General features: G+C 41.5%; 1 protein-coding gene across 1 annotated transcript; it reads right to left on the bottom strand.

Moving 5' to 3' along the window:
* Positions 1–14,975: 14,975 nt before the first annotated feature.
* Positions 14,976–16,367, bottom strand: LOC113312955. The gene has a single exon (XM_026561687.1). It carries the CDS (start codon positions 16,365–16,367, stop codon positions 14,976–14,978), a length of 1,392 nt encoding a protein of 463 aa, XP_026417472.1.
* Between the last annotated feature and the right edge of the window lie 1,058 nt (positions 16,368–17,425).

The following is a 17,425-nucleotide window of genomic DNA, read 5'->3' as shown; positions in this document are numbered from 1 at the left end:
TCATGAAAACTCCTTCAATTCATGGAAACTCCCTAAATTCATCAAATTTCTCAAAATTCATGAATTTTTCATAAAATCATCAAAATATTATAAAATTAAGGAAAAGGCACCACGGGACCGTGGTCATGACCGGCCGACCATTCCTTGACCACGGCGGTCCCACGCCTCCTTATTCCTTATTTTATAATTATTTTTCATCATCTCATGGTGTTTTCCTCAGTTTCGTTGAAACCCTAATTTTGGCATATTTTCTCGAATGGATGCTCAATTGCACGCCAGAAATTATCAAAATTCTCACGACTGAGACTCGGACACCTTGGGGACATGAGCACGCTATCTTGACCAACCAAGATTGGCTCTTTGGCTCACGGAAGCCGGTTCCATCAATTTTCACAGTTTTGACCTAATTTGCACAATTGCTCGTATTAGGTCCAAAACTCTTCCAAACACTTTGGATTTTCATGAAGTGATCGTCAGGCGGTCACGTGACAACCCAGGGCCGGTTTCATGACTCCATGGTCGGTCCCTCGCCTCGTCATAATTAATTAGGTTTTTTCACCTAAGGCTCAGGCGAGCATTTTCGAATAAATGATTAAACCAGCATTTGATCATTCTTTCACCAACAAATCGTCAACTCTTCAGGAGTTCTTTATATTTGCTCACGTGAACATATGGACACTACATGGTTGATCCACGATCCCATGTAGTCGCTCCCTCCTTCGTTCCACGGTTAAAATTCTGACGAACCATGAATTGATCATCAATTGATCAAACTAGGGTTTCTGAATCCAAGGATCATCATTCCAGATTCCAACCTTAATAATTTTACGACGACTCATGATCATTAATCTTATTAATTATTCTCGGTTCAACAACCAGTACTTTCATTAATATTTTGGTCACGCTGCCAATAAACCATCAGATGAGCAACACTTGCTCAGACGATCAAATATATTCAACAATTCATCACATGAGCAACACTTTCTCAGATGATAAATATTTGCTCAAACCAAGGAATATTGGTTCAACAATCAATATTCAACGATCCATCGAATGAGAAATACTTGCTCACTTCATCATAAGAACTATACCTCTGTCTCATGACATATTCAATTCATGAGTTTCAGAACATCATGTTCAACTCAACAACTACATGGACTCATCGTCCCATCAAACCACGAAGTCATCAATTGACTAACAAACCACGAGACGTCTATCGTGTCGCTTGGGGGGATATCACTTAGGGTTTTGGCCTGGCGGTCTACGGCACGTGTATTCAAACACACGATGGAATGTGAGCAAGTCGTGCAATCAGTTGAAGCAATTCACGAGGTAGTGGGTGGAAAATCGACCAAGTCTCCACACGTTGAGCAACTGGTTTCAAACGATCTCCACTTCCCCACTCCTTGATTCCATCAACTGTCACACTTCATGGAATCATGGTGTCTATAATTCCATCAATATAAATAAGTCTCTGAATCATGATTGAATCAACATCAACAGTATCATCAATCTCATGTCTCATCGACAACACGAGATCATCAACTCATCAATTGAGAAACTACTCTCAATTGAGAAATTTCAATCATTCAGAGCTTATCGTATTCAGAATTCACACACCCACAATCTTTGATTACCATTGATTCCATACATTTCACAGCTTCCCTCCTACAGATCAACCCATCCTCTCTTGTGACTGAATTTACTCTGGAACGGTCATTGTCTTGATTTAGGCCGGAGTACTACAGATTGATCTCTCGAATCTAAAGCACCCCCTTTGCAGCGGTGCATCTGTGTGAGGTTTAACATTTTGCTCGGTTCGAGGAGTCTCCTCCGTACGATCGTCTCCTCAATTCCTTAAAAACCAGCAAATCGTTTTTCCCCATCTACAGATTGGCGACCACAGTGGGAGATCATTCTCTCGGTTGCAATCTCACAAACATGGTTGATCTTAGGTACGGTTCAGTTACCAAGGGTTCAACACCCGACTCTCACATTGCAATTTCTAGTGATACTGCAATCGCAAGTACTACTCCTCTCAACATTGCAGGCTTCAGTGGTACCGCTAATACCACTCCTCCAGCCAGCAATGTCATGCCACATGTTACTACTACTCGTCCAAGTACTGGTACTCCAATGATCACCCCTGCAAGTGACGGCACTGGCGCCATCAACAATCCACTCTTCGGTCGGTCTCCTGAAGAAACCAGGGGAAATCAGCCTACCATAGTTGATCTCAGGAAGGTTCAGACTGACGTGGCTGCAACACAGAAGCAGTTGTGTGTTTATATTAAAACTATCACAGACAAGCTTGCGTCTGAACGAACTCAGCCTCAGCGCGAGAAAGGAAAAGCTAAAGAAACATCTTCAACCGCTGATCCTGAAATCTCTCCAATACATGTTGTACATGATGAAGAATTCCGCAAAGTTGCAGATGACTCTCCAGCAACGGAACCTGCAAGTTTCATCACTCGTGAAGATATGGAGTGCTTTTTTGAGGATCGATGAAAAGACAAGACATCATCCGTCCATCGTCACCAACCTCCATACTGCCATACAGAGGATTCCTCTTTCAAAAGGTTATACCGCTCCAACATTCATTCTTTATGATGGAACATGCAATACTCAAAAACATATTTCTCGATTTCTGGAATTATTGGGCGAACACGAGCACAACCATGTCGTCCGTCTGGAGAAATTTTCAAAATCCTTGAAAGGCAGGGCATACACCTGGTACAACAACATCGCATCGTGAAGTATCACCGATTGGGGAGAGATGATTAATGCTTTCTACAGAAAATACTTCTTCGTGCCAGAGAAAGTCACTCTTTCTGATCTAGGAAGGATGTTTCGAAGGAGCAGCGAACATCCTGATGATTATGTGAAAAGGTTCAGAATTCAAGCCTTGGACTGCCACGACCCAAACGTCACATAGCAACAACTTGTAGACTTGTGCATCAACAAAATGATCCCGATCTACAGAGCCTTGCTAGAAAACCTCCGGTTCCACACTTTCTCAGAACTTCATGAAGCAGCCAAAACGATCAGCGACTACTACACCTGCTTTACTGAGCAAAGTCTACAAGGTCGAGGAACCTCGAAGCAGCCGACGCCTGATCAACAAACAGTTTGATGTCCAACCTTCCATGAACGTTGTTGCTCAAGGAAGAAAAAGGAAAGCCCTGCTCAAACATGCGACATCCAACACCTCTTCCTACAAAAGCATCACGGAAAGATAACCAATCTTGCACAAACCTCGACCTGGCATCAACGAACGGGAAAATGATCGGACAGACTAAACTTCTCATGAAGGAGTGATTGAGTTGCTGGAAGTCTGGGTTCAAGACGGTGCAATCAAACTGTTGCTCATCATAGAGAGCCAACATGAAGAATCCAAGGTACTGTCACCTTCATAGACAAGTAATTGCAATATTTTGAAGCACGTCACCAAAGAGAAGGTTGATCCACAATAGCTTCAACTGGGCACTAGAGGAGTACACAAGAATCCCCTCCCAATCATAACCTTTACACTCTCTGAACAACCTATCAAAGAGGCAGTTCAATCCTTGGTCGAACGTGAATTGATCTATCTGTCGAAGGCACAAAAGAGAGACATGTTCACAGCACTGAACCACATCGTGTCAAGAAGTCCATTCCGGAAATACTTCTTGAGCCTCCAGCCACAAACCAAGAGATGTACGACTGGGGACTGCTTACCACAGTCGAAGAAATGAATTTGGAAGAACGTTGATCGATGCCGGCACCGCCATCAACATCATTCCACTGAAAACCTCAGATCCGCAGGTATCAGTCGACAAGAAGCTACTCATGCTCCCATCTCAATCAGAGACCTTGAAGGAGCGGTCGGAATACTTATGGCTACATCACTCTCAAAGTGAACATAAGTTCAACACTGGACAGAAACCAAGTTTCACATAATCAGGAAGATCCAGGATATGACATGTCCTTCAGACGAGCGTGGATCCACGCTGAAAATATGGGTACTTACAGAGCGCCTTTGGTTACACGTCTCTCCAACGAAGAAAGTTCTGATCCAGAAGATTTGACGGACATTCCATCATCAGAGTACTTGGAGGAATTTCAAACTTTGACGAGGTTGAAGAAGAAAGAACCTGCAAAAGATGCATATACATCCATTAAGAGGTTCCGCACTCAGGCAAGTCTCATCCCATGTCTATGTCATTTATTTCCTCACATGCTATCCTAGCATGGGGACTCAATTCTGCTAGCAACTCTGCAAGACGTTATGAATGGTAGCTTCACCACATTAGTATTTTACCAAGTGGTTGAATCTGACGCTCCTCCGAATCAAGCACTGAAACATTCATTACCGAGATGATGTCCAAACATGGCAAAGAACACTTTGGGCGTTTCTCCTGCTAGTCCATGTGTTCCACAAAATCAGAAAGCTCTAATGTCTGCACAAGTGTCGAATCCCACTACTGCAACGAAAGGGATGCTGAATCAACAGAAGATACTCCAGGGCCGAGACGATCAAACCCCTAAGATATTCGATGCTTAAGGAATATACGCTTCAACACTCAAGCATCTAAAAAAGCTATCAAATTGTACTCCCAATCAAAGAGTACACTTCAGCACAAATATCTCGATGATGACACATTGATTCAACACCAGCACGATCAAAGTGTAACTAAACAATAAGTCTTCATTATCCCATGATAAGACTTCTGAAGCATATGCAACATCATTCATACATGGATGGCACTAACTCCTTCAATATATACTGGGCAACCTGAGGTGATTCCGTGAAACTTCATCAACGGGTTTTCTCTACATCACAAGCCCCTGCATGATTGAGGAACTTTCTCTCTTCACCAATCACATCCAGTATGAAAACTGCTGATGCTATCTACCGCAACAATGTTGACTCACTGACAAAGCCAGATCGTGGTAAAGTTATGCTTTCAGGAGCATTCAGGTTGAACTCTCAGTACACCTTCATCTTACGGACGCTCAACTCATCAACTAGTTCATGAATGTAAAAGGCTCACTGGATGAAGGAGCAAAGTTTATATCTATAATCATGGTTCTATTTTCGGTCTTTGGAGCAACTTCAACCATGGTATCAGCATCAACAATAATCTCTAGAGGAACACCATCCATGATCTCAGCATCGACAAGGATCTCTGGAGCGTAATCATTCATGGTTTCAGCACCAACAACGGTCTCAGGAGCAACATCCTCAGGGCTTCATCAACTAATCATTCTCTGAAGTGTTACACATGAAGCGGACTTCTCTAAGACCAATGATTCATATCAAGATGTGCGGACCTGATAACATGCTCACATGAAAGTCTTCCCAAAGCTGGCACGACTGGTGGGCATAATCCAAAGTCTTCTACAAGATGTTCTCATCACCTCTATAAATGAGATACAACACACTCCAGGCCATGGGTTTGCAAAAACGTACTAATGGGTGGGAATGGGACAATGCTTCCTCAAAAAGATGTTCGTCTATGTCTCTTCTACAACATACCAAAAGGGCGCATCAATCGGACATACGAGCTGAAAGATACGCATTTACTGTCAGGTCTATGAAATCTGAAAATTTGCACGGGATTACAAGTTATGAAAGTGCATACTTTATTGATTGCCCTAGACATCTCCAAACTTAAGCATTCTGGTTGCATATGATTCCTCCGTCTCTTAGCTTCGAAAGTTGGGGTCAATCGTCAGATTCCGACGTCGTATGAGGTTCCTACAGCTTCCTGAGCGTACAACATGCAAACAACAATTTTTAGACGGGATTCATAACTTCCACAGTCGATCGGTGTCCACCAGGTCCTTCCGCTAAATCCTTCATCAAGGTACCTCCAACTTCGACCACCTAGGTCTTTACATCAATTTTTCTACCTGGGTCCTCTATCTAGGTCTCACCAGAAGAAGGGAAAACGAAAGGGAGAGACTTAACAAAATACTGGGGACTGACGGTCCACTTGTCAAGACGATCGATTTCACAATCCAAAACCGATCAAGAAATCAAGACCAGAATAAAACCTCACATCTCTCAGAAGTCCAAGGTTCAAGATATCATGGAAAGAAAACTAAAGAAAGTCAGCAAAATAAGATTTCTGCTTTTCTTCATCCATCTTCTTCAACACGGCATCACTGGTGGTGAAAGAAGTGTCACCTTCCACCGCTTTCCTTATAGCATCAATCTTTTGACGAAGCCACTTCAGATTGAAGCCAAGTTCTTCAGCTTTCTTCAAGTTGTACTCCCAATCAAAGAGTACATCCCGGGTGACAGTATTTCCAGTTGTGATGCGGATATCATTTATAACACGCAATATGGCTTCTACTTGCCTCGTCAAGAAATAACTATGCTCCGGATCCTTGGTAACGACGATGTGCCCATACATCTTCCACGGTTTCTCGTACAAGCCTGCATATCCAATGGGAACGCTGAATCCGCCAACTAGTTCATGATACGGGAGTGAAGCATCGAACGGAGGATCAAAAGAAACTCCTGCACTTGGATATTCATGCACCACTATACGGTTCTCAATTACTGGAGCAGCCTCCAGGGCAACAGTTTCTTCAGTATTCTCTACTGGTGTTTCGGTTTCTTCTATCACTGAAGCAGCAACAATCTGAGTTTCCAAGACTTCAATGACAACCTTCTCATGGCCTTGAAGTGCAGAGATGGTTGTCTCTTCATCAATAACTCCAGGGCAGTTTGAGTTATCCTCATTGGTTTCAATATCCTCAACTTCGGTATTTGGCACCTAATACGAAGATTACATGAGGATTAGAGTCATTTAAGCTTGAAACCAAATGAGATCATAAAATACATCATACAAGCAATCCAACATTATCAAGATTAATCATTATACACTCAAGGCACGAGCAAATAGCATGAAAGTCATGAAAATACGTTTTACGGTAACCTCGTCTGAAGAAACTGTACTCTCCTGTACTAAAAGACAACTGGGAGCAATCTACGAGGAATCTGAAGATGGGTTATATACCATTCTCTTCGTATGGATGTCCTCTACAACGTCTCAAAATTTCATGACAATCCGATGAACGAGCAAAGAGATGTGGCTAAAACATGGAGCAACATGCCATCTGAAAAAGTTCTGAAGGTCTCCTGGAAGTTCACTATTTCGCCTTTTTCAGGCCCTAAACATGCTCAAACTTCAAAAGTTCTTCTAAAGCTTGGAAATTTCCTGGGCTTGAAGATATATGCAAACCGCGAAAATCCGACTTCGGACGAAGATTCTACAGCGTTTCTAGTAAAATCTGAAGTCTGAAATTTTCCGGTGACGTATTTCGGCAAAGTTATCCATAAATTCACATGGATTTTCATTCATTCGAATCAGCGATATCATACTTCTTTGAAGAAATTACAGGAGATATACTTACTAAGGGAGTCTCTAAATCATTTGAAGGCTCGACGATGCCAGAATCTCCGTTGACAACACCGCTATCTCCATTCGGTTCGGGATTTCGGGAATTCTCCATATTCCCATCTCCCAAAGAAGAGTGCGCTTCATCAACATGATTCTTATCTACAATGATTTCTTCCTGGATTCATCAACAAAATTATTATTATTTCATTCAAGGAGATGCCGCGATCACCTGCACGAAAGAGATATTTACATCGACTTCTTCATCAGTACTGGATTCCTGAATTGTTCGCCTGGGAACAAGTTGAAGACCGTCAATCGATGGAGAAAAGGTCTGAAAAGAAATAACAAAACCTTGGTCTCGTGATCCTAATTGCACGGGCAGGAAAAAGTCATGACACAAGGAGCGCTAACAACTCACCAAAGAAACGGCTGGGGACTGCACGTCATTTGCTAACATCCTGTAGTCCTTACTTCTGGGTGCTCCGCCCCGAAGACTTTCTTCCATTTCCGAGGAGTCTACATTGATCTGAAACCTCACTACATGATCATCCTGTGGTATAGTTGATGAAATAACCAGGAGTACAACTCAGTATGAAGGATCTCTCACCATCACTCAGAGGTCCCAGAAGTACCATTTCTTGAAGTTACACCCGCGGAGATGTCATCCCTGGAAACATCGTCTTTGAAAGTGTCATCATGGGAGTCAGTCATTCTTGCAAAGTGGCTGTGACAGATGCATAACATTCAGCGCATCATTTATATTCGCAAAACAACGAATCATGGAATAAAGATGCTCACATCAGCGTCTGCAAAAATGGTAACTTTCAACTCTTACCTGTTTACGATTCCACTAATAGTACATGAGTTAATACTTCAAATATTGCTCGTTCCTTCAAACCTGCTAAGACGAGCAAAATTTTGACATGATTTTCACAAACCCGTGAACAACCCACGTAAATTTTACAATGTGAACATTCACTGGTTTCTCAAAATCTGGACAGACGTCCATTCTACGATTGTGAAAACTCACATATAGACATTCTTTCAGCATGTATGGTTGTCTACTTTCAACAATTGTTCAAAATCAAAACATTGATTTTAAAAAATATATTTTAACGTGAAACTCACGTAAATTTGAAAAATATATCTATATATTTTTGCTCCCTCGCACGAGCATCTGTCTTTGAAGCGAGAATATATTTTCAAAGATTTCCGAAAGCTCGAAGATAAAAATTTTCATGAAGGCTCATAAACAAAATTTTATTACTAACAGACGCACGTCTATCAAAAAAAAAAAATTTCTCTCGTACGAGCATCCACCTTTGAAACGAGAGTTTATTCCACTTTGTGAAATCTCACATATTTAAAATATAAAATTCCGGTTTTCGTGAAAGCTCATAGACGAATTTTATATCATTAGACTCAGGTCTATTTTGTTTGTTCCTTAAACTAACGAACGAGCGTATATTCATAAAACAAGGATTTGTTTTCATGGGCCCGTCCCGCGAATCCTGACCAACCACGGACTCGTCGTCCAAACCAGCGGTTCTACACCAATTTATGCTCATCAAACGACACTCCAATCATGAGATTGAAGCCTTCATCAAGTCGTGTTTTGCTCATGCTCTCTAAATCCGGTAACGTCTCAACTTACGACTAAGTTCAATTACTGGAATTGTTATTTATGGCCGGAAAATCACCATTTAATGCTGACTGAGGAACACAGCTTTCCTCAGTAAGCAGGGGACTTAATGTAGATGGTGGATTTTCGACAAGGACTAAAATCGTGAACTCATAATTATACGAAGCTCTGATCCAACAATCAGACGTGAGTATTGAGACACGGGTCTCTCATCGAATTCTGAACGGAGAGTACTTTCTCTCAGAGTACATGTAGATATGTAGTCTCACGACTGGACAACGGCATATCTCATGAACACTGAACACTTTTAGTGATTATTTCTATATAGTATCACGACATGGACGGCTCCTAGACAGCTTGCTCTGCTAGTATAGAGTGATAACGTCTTCAGGAACAAACAACGAGTTTACACTGACTATATAAAGGATATGACTTACCGACAAGCTCATATCGGGATAATTAATGCTCCTAGACAGCTTGCTCTGCTAGTATAGAGCCAGAAAGTTAATTATTCCTAATTAAGATTAATTATGTCGTGACATTCACTACTGAATTCCCGGAATAATATATTATTGCTCCTATTTCATGGTCGAATCCACGACTGGTCCCATGCAATGGCAATAACAATTGCTCCTATTCCATGGTCGAATCCACGACTGGTCCCATGGAATGGCAATAACAATTGTCCTGATTCTATGATTGAATCCACAACTTGATCTCATAGAATAGCAATAACTATATTATCTCATTACTCCGATTTCAAGATCGAATCCACAACTGGTCTCATAAATGGTAATAGATAAATCTTAATTACTCAGATTCTATGGTCGAATCTACGATCCCATCGAATAGAAATGCTCACTTTATTATTCTGAATTCGTAGTCGAATCCTCATTTGATCATATGAATTAATAATAAACATATTATTACTCAGTTTTGTGAATTATTCTCCACTGAATTCCACAATTAGTAATAAATAATCAACAACCGGGCGTCTGAGCTACCTCTAAGTAAGCCCCGATTCAAATGGTGAAGGTGTATTCAACGATGATACACTAACAGTCACCGCACGAACGAGTATTTCAAAAATACAACGAAACGATGAACCTATGCAAAATAGAAAAGAAAATAATAAATAATTAAAATACTAAACAGGGTGCTGGGAGCACGGACACACGACCGACCGACCGTGTCGTGGTCAATCCCACGTCAGTTTTATATTTTTAATGCATTTTTATTATTTTCCATGATTTGATGAAAATTCTCTCATTTTATCAAATCTCCTTCGTCTTGAGGAAACTCCTCGGTTTCATGGTACTTTCATAAATCCATAAAAAATAATATAAAATTAAGGAAAGGAGTGTGGGGTGTGACCATTGGCCAACCGACCATGCCTTGGTCCAACCGGCCCCACACCCACGGTTCCTTATTATTTTATTATTATTATTATTATTATTATTTCTCTAATTTCATGAAAAAACTCCTTGATTTCATGGTATTTTGCACAAATCATCAAATAATAATAAAATAAAATAAATTATGAAAACTTGTGGGACCGGGGCTTGGCCGGCCGGCCATGTCCTAGACGGTCCCACACACCGCTTTGTTTTATTATTTTATTATTAGTTTTCCTTGAATTCATCAAATTCCTTGATTTCATGGTATTTCTCTCAAATTAGGAAAAATTCCCTCAAATCATCAAAAATACCTAAAAAATATTTAAAAATTATGAAAACTCGTGGGATCGGGCCCAAGCCGGCCGGTCATGCCGCCACGGTCCCGCACGCCCTTGTTTTTATTATTTTAATATTTTTTGCTTCCCTGAACTCATGAAAACTCCTTCAGTTCATGGAAACTCCCTAAATTCATCAGATTTCTCAAAATTCATGAATTTTTCATAAAATCATTATAAAATTAGGGAAACTTGTGGGACCGGGCCCAAGCCGGCCGGTCATGCCTTCTACGGCCGCACACGCCCTTGTTTTATTATTTTAATATCTTTTGCTCCCTTGAACTCATGAAAACTCCTTCAATTCATGGAAACTCCCTAAATTCATCAAATTTCTCAAAATTCATGAATTTTTCATAAAATCATCAAAATATTATAAAATTAAGGAAAAGGCATCACGGGACCGTGGTCACGATCAGTCGACCATGCCTTGACCACGGCGGCCCCACGCCTCCTCATTCCTTATTTTATAATTATTTTTCATCATCTCATGGTGTTTTCCTCAGTTTCGTCGAAACCCTAATTTTGGCATATTTTCTCAAATGGATGCTCAATTGCACGCCAGAAATTGTCAAAATTCTCAGGACTGAGACGCGAACACCTTGGGGACATGAAAACGCTATCTTGACCGACCAAGATTGGCTCTTTGGCTCACGGAAGCCGGTCTCATCAATTTTCACAGTTTTGACCTAATTTGCACAATTCCTCGTATTAGGTCCAAAACTCTTCCACACACTTTGGATTTTCATGAAGTGATCGTCAGGCGGTCACGTGACAACCCAGGTCCGGTTTCATGACTCCATGGTCGGTCCCTCGCCTCGTCATAATTAATTAGGTTTTCTCACCTAAGGCTCAGACGAGCATTTTCGAATAAATGATTAAACCAGCATTTGATCATTCTTTCACCAACAAATCGTCAACTCTTCAGGAGTTCTTTATATTTACTCACGTGAGCATATGGACACTACATGGTTGATCCACGGTCCCATGTAGTCGCTCCCTCCTTCGTCCCATGGTTTAAATTCTGACGAACCATGAATTGATCATCAATTGATCAAACTAGGGTTTCTGAATCCAAGGATCGTCATTCCAGATTCCAACCTTAATAATTTTACGACGACCTCATGATCATTAATCTTATTAATTATGCTCAGTTCAACAACCAGTACTTTAATTAATATTTTTGTCACGCTTCCAATAATCCATCAGATGAGCAACACTTGCTCAGTTGATCAAATATTCAACAATTCATCACATGAGCAACACTTGCTCAGATGATAAATATTTGCTCAAACCAAGGAATATTGGTTCAACAATCAATATTCAACGATCCATCGAATGAGCAATACTTTCTCACTTCATCATAAGAACTATACCTCTGTCTCATGACATGTTCAATTCATGAGTTTCAGAACATCATGTTCAACTCAAAAACTACATGGACTCATCGTCCCATCAAACCACGAAGTCATCAATTGACTAACAAACCACGAGACGTCAATCGTGTCACTTGGGGGGATATCACTTAGAGTTTTGGTCTGGCGGTCTACGACACGTGTGTTCAAACACACGATGGAATGTGAGCAAGTCGTGCAATCAGTTGAAGGAATTCACGAGGTAGTGGGTGAAAAATCGACCAAGTATCCACACGTTGAGCAACTGGTTTCAAACACGATCTCCACTTCCCCACTCCTTGATTCCATCAACTGTCACACTTCATGGAATCATGGTGTCTACAATTCCAGCAATATAAATAAGTCTCTGAATCATGATTGAATCAGCATCAACAGTATCATCAATCTCACGTCTCATCGACAACACGAGATCATCAACTCATCAATTGAGCAACTACTCTCAATTGAGAAATTTCAATCATTCAGAGCTATCATATTCAGAATTCACACACCCACAATATTTGATTACCATTGATTCCACACATTTCCCAGCTTCCCTCCTACAGATCAACCCATCCTCTCTTGTGAACGAATTTACTATGGAACAGTTATTGTCTTGATTTAGGCCGGAGTACTATAGATTTATCTCTCGAATCTAAAGCACCCCCTTTGCAGCGGTGCATCTGTGTGAGGTTTAACATTTCGCTCGGTTCGAGGAGTCTCCTCCGTACGGTCGTCTCCTCAATTCCTTAAAAACCAACAAATCGTTTTTCCCATCTACAAGTCTTAATGAGGCTTAGTTGGTTATTTTTGACTAATAAAAGGATCATATTAGGCCCAAGTAAGCCCATTTCTAGTATGAATTATTAGGCTACAAACATCGCCCCCTCTTAATTCATAACTTGTTATGGGTTATGATGTCCGGGTTTCCAAATTCTGTCTACGACTAAACTTCGAATTGTTCTGGGGTGTTGCATAACTCGCCCCCAAGCGCGTTATGGAGTGTTAGACGACTCGCCCCAAGGTATTGTTTTGTTTGTGAGTTGAGGTGTTTCATATCTTGCCCCCAAGTGATTGAGGTGATATAAAACTTACCCCCAGTATGTAAGTGTCATGCCACTCAATGATCGCGTAAGGGTGCACTTCCTTACTGCATTTTGTTCGCGTATGGAATGAAAATTTGTTTTTCTGCTATCATGATTTCGCGCATGGGGACAATCCTACTATTCAAGATGCACACAGATTGAGATGTGTACACTTTCCCATGCCTGGACAGGAGAAAATGTTCGCCACATTTGTTGATGTCCCATATGATGGGGGTACGTTTGGAATAGGGTAAAAATGCTCGAACTATGCATTTTCCCTATTTTCAAGGTGTTGGAGATGTTGTTGACAGCAAATTCGAACTGCATTGCTTAGCCGATTAGGACTGACTGCGGATTCGAACATCCGCAATAATTAAACACGAACAATTTTGATAGAGTGTGGAGTACCAAAATAATGTTGAATTAAGTTTCTGAATAGAAATAACAGGATAAGTACCTACTGCCCAACAACAGCTGCCTCGTTAAAACCTTTGCGTGGAAAACCCAATGGGATAAAACCAACATAAAGGAAAAAGAGTGCAGTGTAGTAGGATTTTCTGGAAACTACTCCTATGAAAATTTAGCTAATGATAAAAAATTTCAAGTGAAACGAATTCCATGCTTTCCATGGTTTTGAATCTTGAGTTCCATTGAAATTCTTTAAGTAGTAGGAGCCACGAGATGCTGGCCTGTCCACTATGTATGGACCTTCCCAGTTTGCTCCGAGCTTTCCACAGTTTGGTTCCATTGTGGTTGCTCGAGTTTTCTTCAAGACATATTCCCCTGGCTTAAACGCCCGTTCTTTGACCTTTCGGTCGTAACTCAGCTTGATTGCCTGCTGATATCGAACCAATTGCTGCAAGGTTGTTTCTCTTTATTCTTCCAGCAGCTCTTTATCTAAATCCAGTACCACTTCATCGTTTCCAGATTCAACAACACGGGTCTTGGTAGTTTTCAGGTATACCTCAGTGGGTATGATTGCCTCTGTTCCATAAGCCAATTTGAATGGGGAGAATCCAGTGGATCTTTTTGGGCTTGTCCGGTAAGACCATAAGACTCTAGGGAACTCCTATGTCCACTTTCCTTTCGCATTTTCTAGCCTTTTCTTGAGATTGTCCATAATAACACGATTTGTTGCTTCTGCCTGCCCATTTTTTTGAGCATAATATGGAGCAGAAAAGTTATGGCGAATGTTCAGGTTCTCACAAAATTCTTTGATCACTCCATAATCGAACTGTTTACCATTGTCTGACACCAACTTGTGTGGGATTCCAAATCTGCAGACTACGTTCTCCCATATGAACCTTTTTACGTCGTATCTGGTAACATGTACCAATGCCACTGCCTCAACCCATTTTGTAAAATAATCAGTTGCAGCCAGTACATATTTCACTCTTTCAGGAGCTCGGGGGAGTGGTCCGACGATGTCTAGTTCCCACTTATCGAACGGACATGGACTAAAAACTGGATGCAATTCGTTGGCGGGCCTTTTAGGAATTGGAGCGTGCTCTTGGCATGGCACACATTTCTGCGCGTATTCTTTAGCATCTTTTTGCATGTATGGCCAGAAGTACCCCAGGGTAAGTATCCTGTGCGCGAGACTGCGCCCTCCAGAATGGTTGCCACATATCCCTTCATAAGCCTCTGCCAATATCTGTTTTCCTTCCTCGACTAATATGCATCGCAAGAATAGCTCCAAAGCTACACGTTTGTGGTATAACTGTCCCTCGATCATTGAATATCTCCATGCATTCTTTTCACTTTTGAAGCGAGTTGCTCATCTTCTGGGAGTTCACTGGTTGTCAAATACCGAATATAAGGTTGACGCCAGTCTGAAGCGTTTTCAGCAGGATTGCTTGAATCGTCTAACACTGGGCTGTCAACATCCATATTGTTGTCAATGTTTTCGACATGTTCCCGTGCTGATGTAGTTACCCTCTCGCCCCCACTAGCGTGTTCGAGAGCCAGAACAAAGTGGCTGTCGAAGATGCTAGGTAACTCTTGGAAATCCACTACAATGAAACGAGTGGTATCAGTTTCGACTACGAAAGACAGATATGCTAAAGCGTCTGCGTGCCTGTTTTCCAACCGTGGTCGCTGCCCAATAGATAATTGGTCGAATTCATTTACCAGCTCTCTCGTACGATCTAAATATAGGGCCATCATGTCTTCCTTGGATCTGTAGGTCCCCAGAAACTGGTTAACTACTAGCGTAGAATCAGTTACCAGCTTCACGTTCTTCGCATCTAACTGTTTGGCAGCTTTTAAATCGATAATTGCTGCTTCATATTCAACTTCATTTTTTGATGCTCGAAAGCCTAATCTAATCGCTTTCTCGATCCTCGAACCTTCGGGAGTAAGGATGACACATCCAACTCCAGCTCCACCAACATTTGATGACCCATCAGTAAACACAGTCCATAGTGGCCCAGGTGTATCAATCTCCATTGCGGACTCGCGCCCAGTCTGATTAGTGGTTGAATTTATGGGTTTGTTCAACAACTTTTCTTCTTCGGTAACTGTTCCTATGTCGTTCACATGGAAATCTGCTAACAGCGCAGTCAGTGCATGTCCCTTTTCTGCAGTTCTGGTTTCGTACTTGATTTCATACGCCACCAGAAAATTCGACCATATGGCTAGTCGGTTGGAATCATCAGCGCGTTCTAGGATTCTATTTAGTGGATATTCAGAGTAGACTACAATCTGTCTCCGTTGGAAATATGGTTTGAGGCGACGAGATGCGTGCAACAGTACAAGTGATATCTTTTCAACTTTTTTGTATCGTGTTTCCGCCCCCGTCAAAGATTTACTTACGAAGTAAACATGCTTTTCATGTGGATCCGTAACAAACAACACTGCACTTACATCGTTCTCCGTTGCAGCCAGATAAACTCTGACAAGTTGCCTAGTTTTTGGACTCACCAATACCGTGGGAGTTGACAAATATTGTTTGATTTCATTGAAATCTCTTTCACATTCATCCGTCCAACCAAAATTCACTGCTTTCTTCAAAACGTCAAAGAATGGTTTGAATCGATCCGACGATCGTGAAATGAAACGATTTAAATTTGCTAATCGTCCCGCTAGTTTCTGGACCTCCTTCTTTGTTCTTGGGGATGGCATCTCTCTGATGGCCCTAATTTGCTCCTGCTTTGCCTCGATACCTATGTGCGTCATCAAGTACCCAAGGAACTTTCCCGAGGATAGCCCGAATGAAGATTTTGCTGGATTGAGCTGCATACGGTATCGCATCAAGATAGCGAACGTCTTCTGTTAGATCGGGAAAATAAGACTCTTTTTTCTCAGATTTCACTACCATATCGTCGATATATACTTCCATCGTCTTCCCAATCAAATCTTTGAACATATGATCTACCAAATGTTGGTAGGTCACCCCTGCGTTCTTTAGCTTGAAAGACATTACAGTATAGAAGTAAACTCCTCTGTCAGTCACAAAGGAAGTATGCTCTTGATCTCTATTGAACAAAGGTATTTGGTTATACCCTGAAAATCGGTCCATGAATGACAATCTTCCGTACCCTGAGGTTGCATCCACCAAATCTCTGATCCGCGGAAGTGGGTACGGATCAGTTGGACATGATTTATTCAAATCAGCAAAATCGATACAAACACGAATTTTACCATTCTTCTTTGGAACCGGGATGACATTGGACAACCATCGTGGATACTGTACCGGTCGTATAAATCCTGCTTCCAACAGCTTCTCGACTTTTGCAGCAACTCCATATTTTTTGCTTTGCGCCATATTCCTAATTTTCTGACGAACTGGATGAAACTTCTCATCGATATTTAGCCTGTGGCAGGCTACGTTCGGATCAATCCCAGGCATTTCAGCAAAAATCCAGGCGAAAACGTCAACGTTTGCTCTTAACAATGTAATCAAACTATCGCATTTGTGCGCGGGTAGATCTACCCCTACGAACGTGGTTTTATGCTTCTCATCCCCAACCTGAACCTCGATCAGTTTCTTTACTGTTGGGGGTTCAGCCGCGTCCTCTCCCACATGTGATTCTGGAGGGGGGATTTTGTAATTGTTATTTTTGTTCGACTCGCAGGATATGGTGCCCACTAACTTCTGATTTCCTGTATTCATCCATAGCATTCTCGTGACACTTTTGGGCGGCCATCTGGTCACTTCTAACCTTCATGACTCCTTTACG

Source organism: Papaver somniferum, chromosome 9, assembly GCF_003573695.1.
Source record: "Papaver somniferum cultivar HN1 chromosome 9, ASM357369v1, whole genome shotgun sequence".
Taxonomy (NCBI): Eukaryota; Viridiplantae; Streptophyta; class Magnoliopsida; order Ranunculales; family Papaveraceae; genus Papaver; species Papaver somniferum.
Note: the sequence above shows the minus strand (reverse complement) of the source record. Positions and strands in the feature narration are given on the sequence as shown.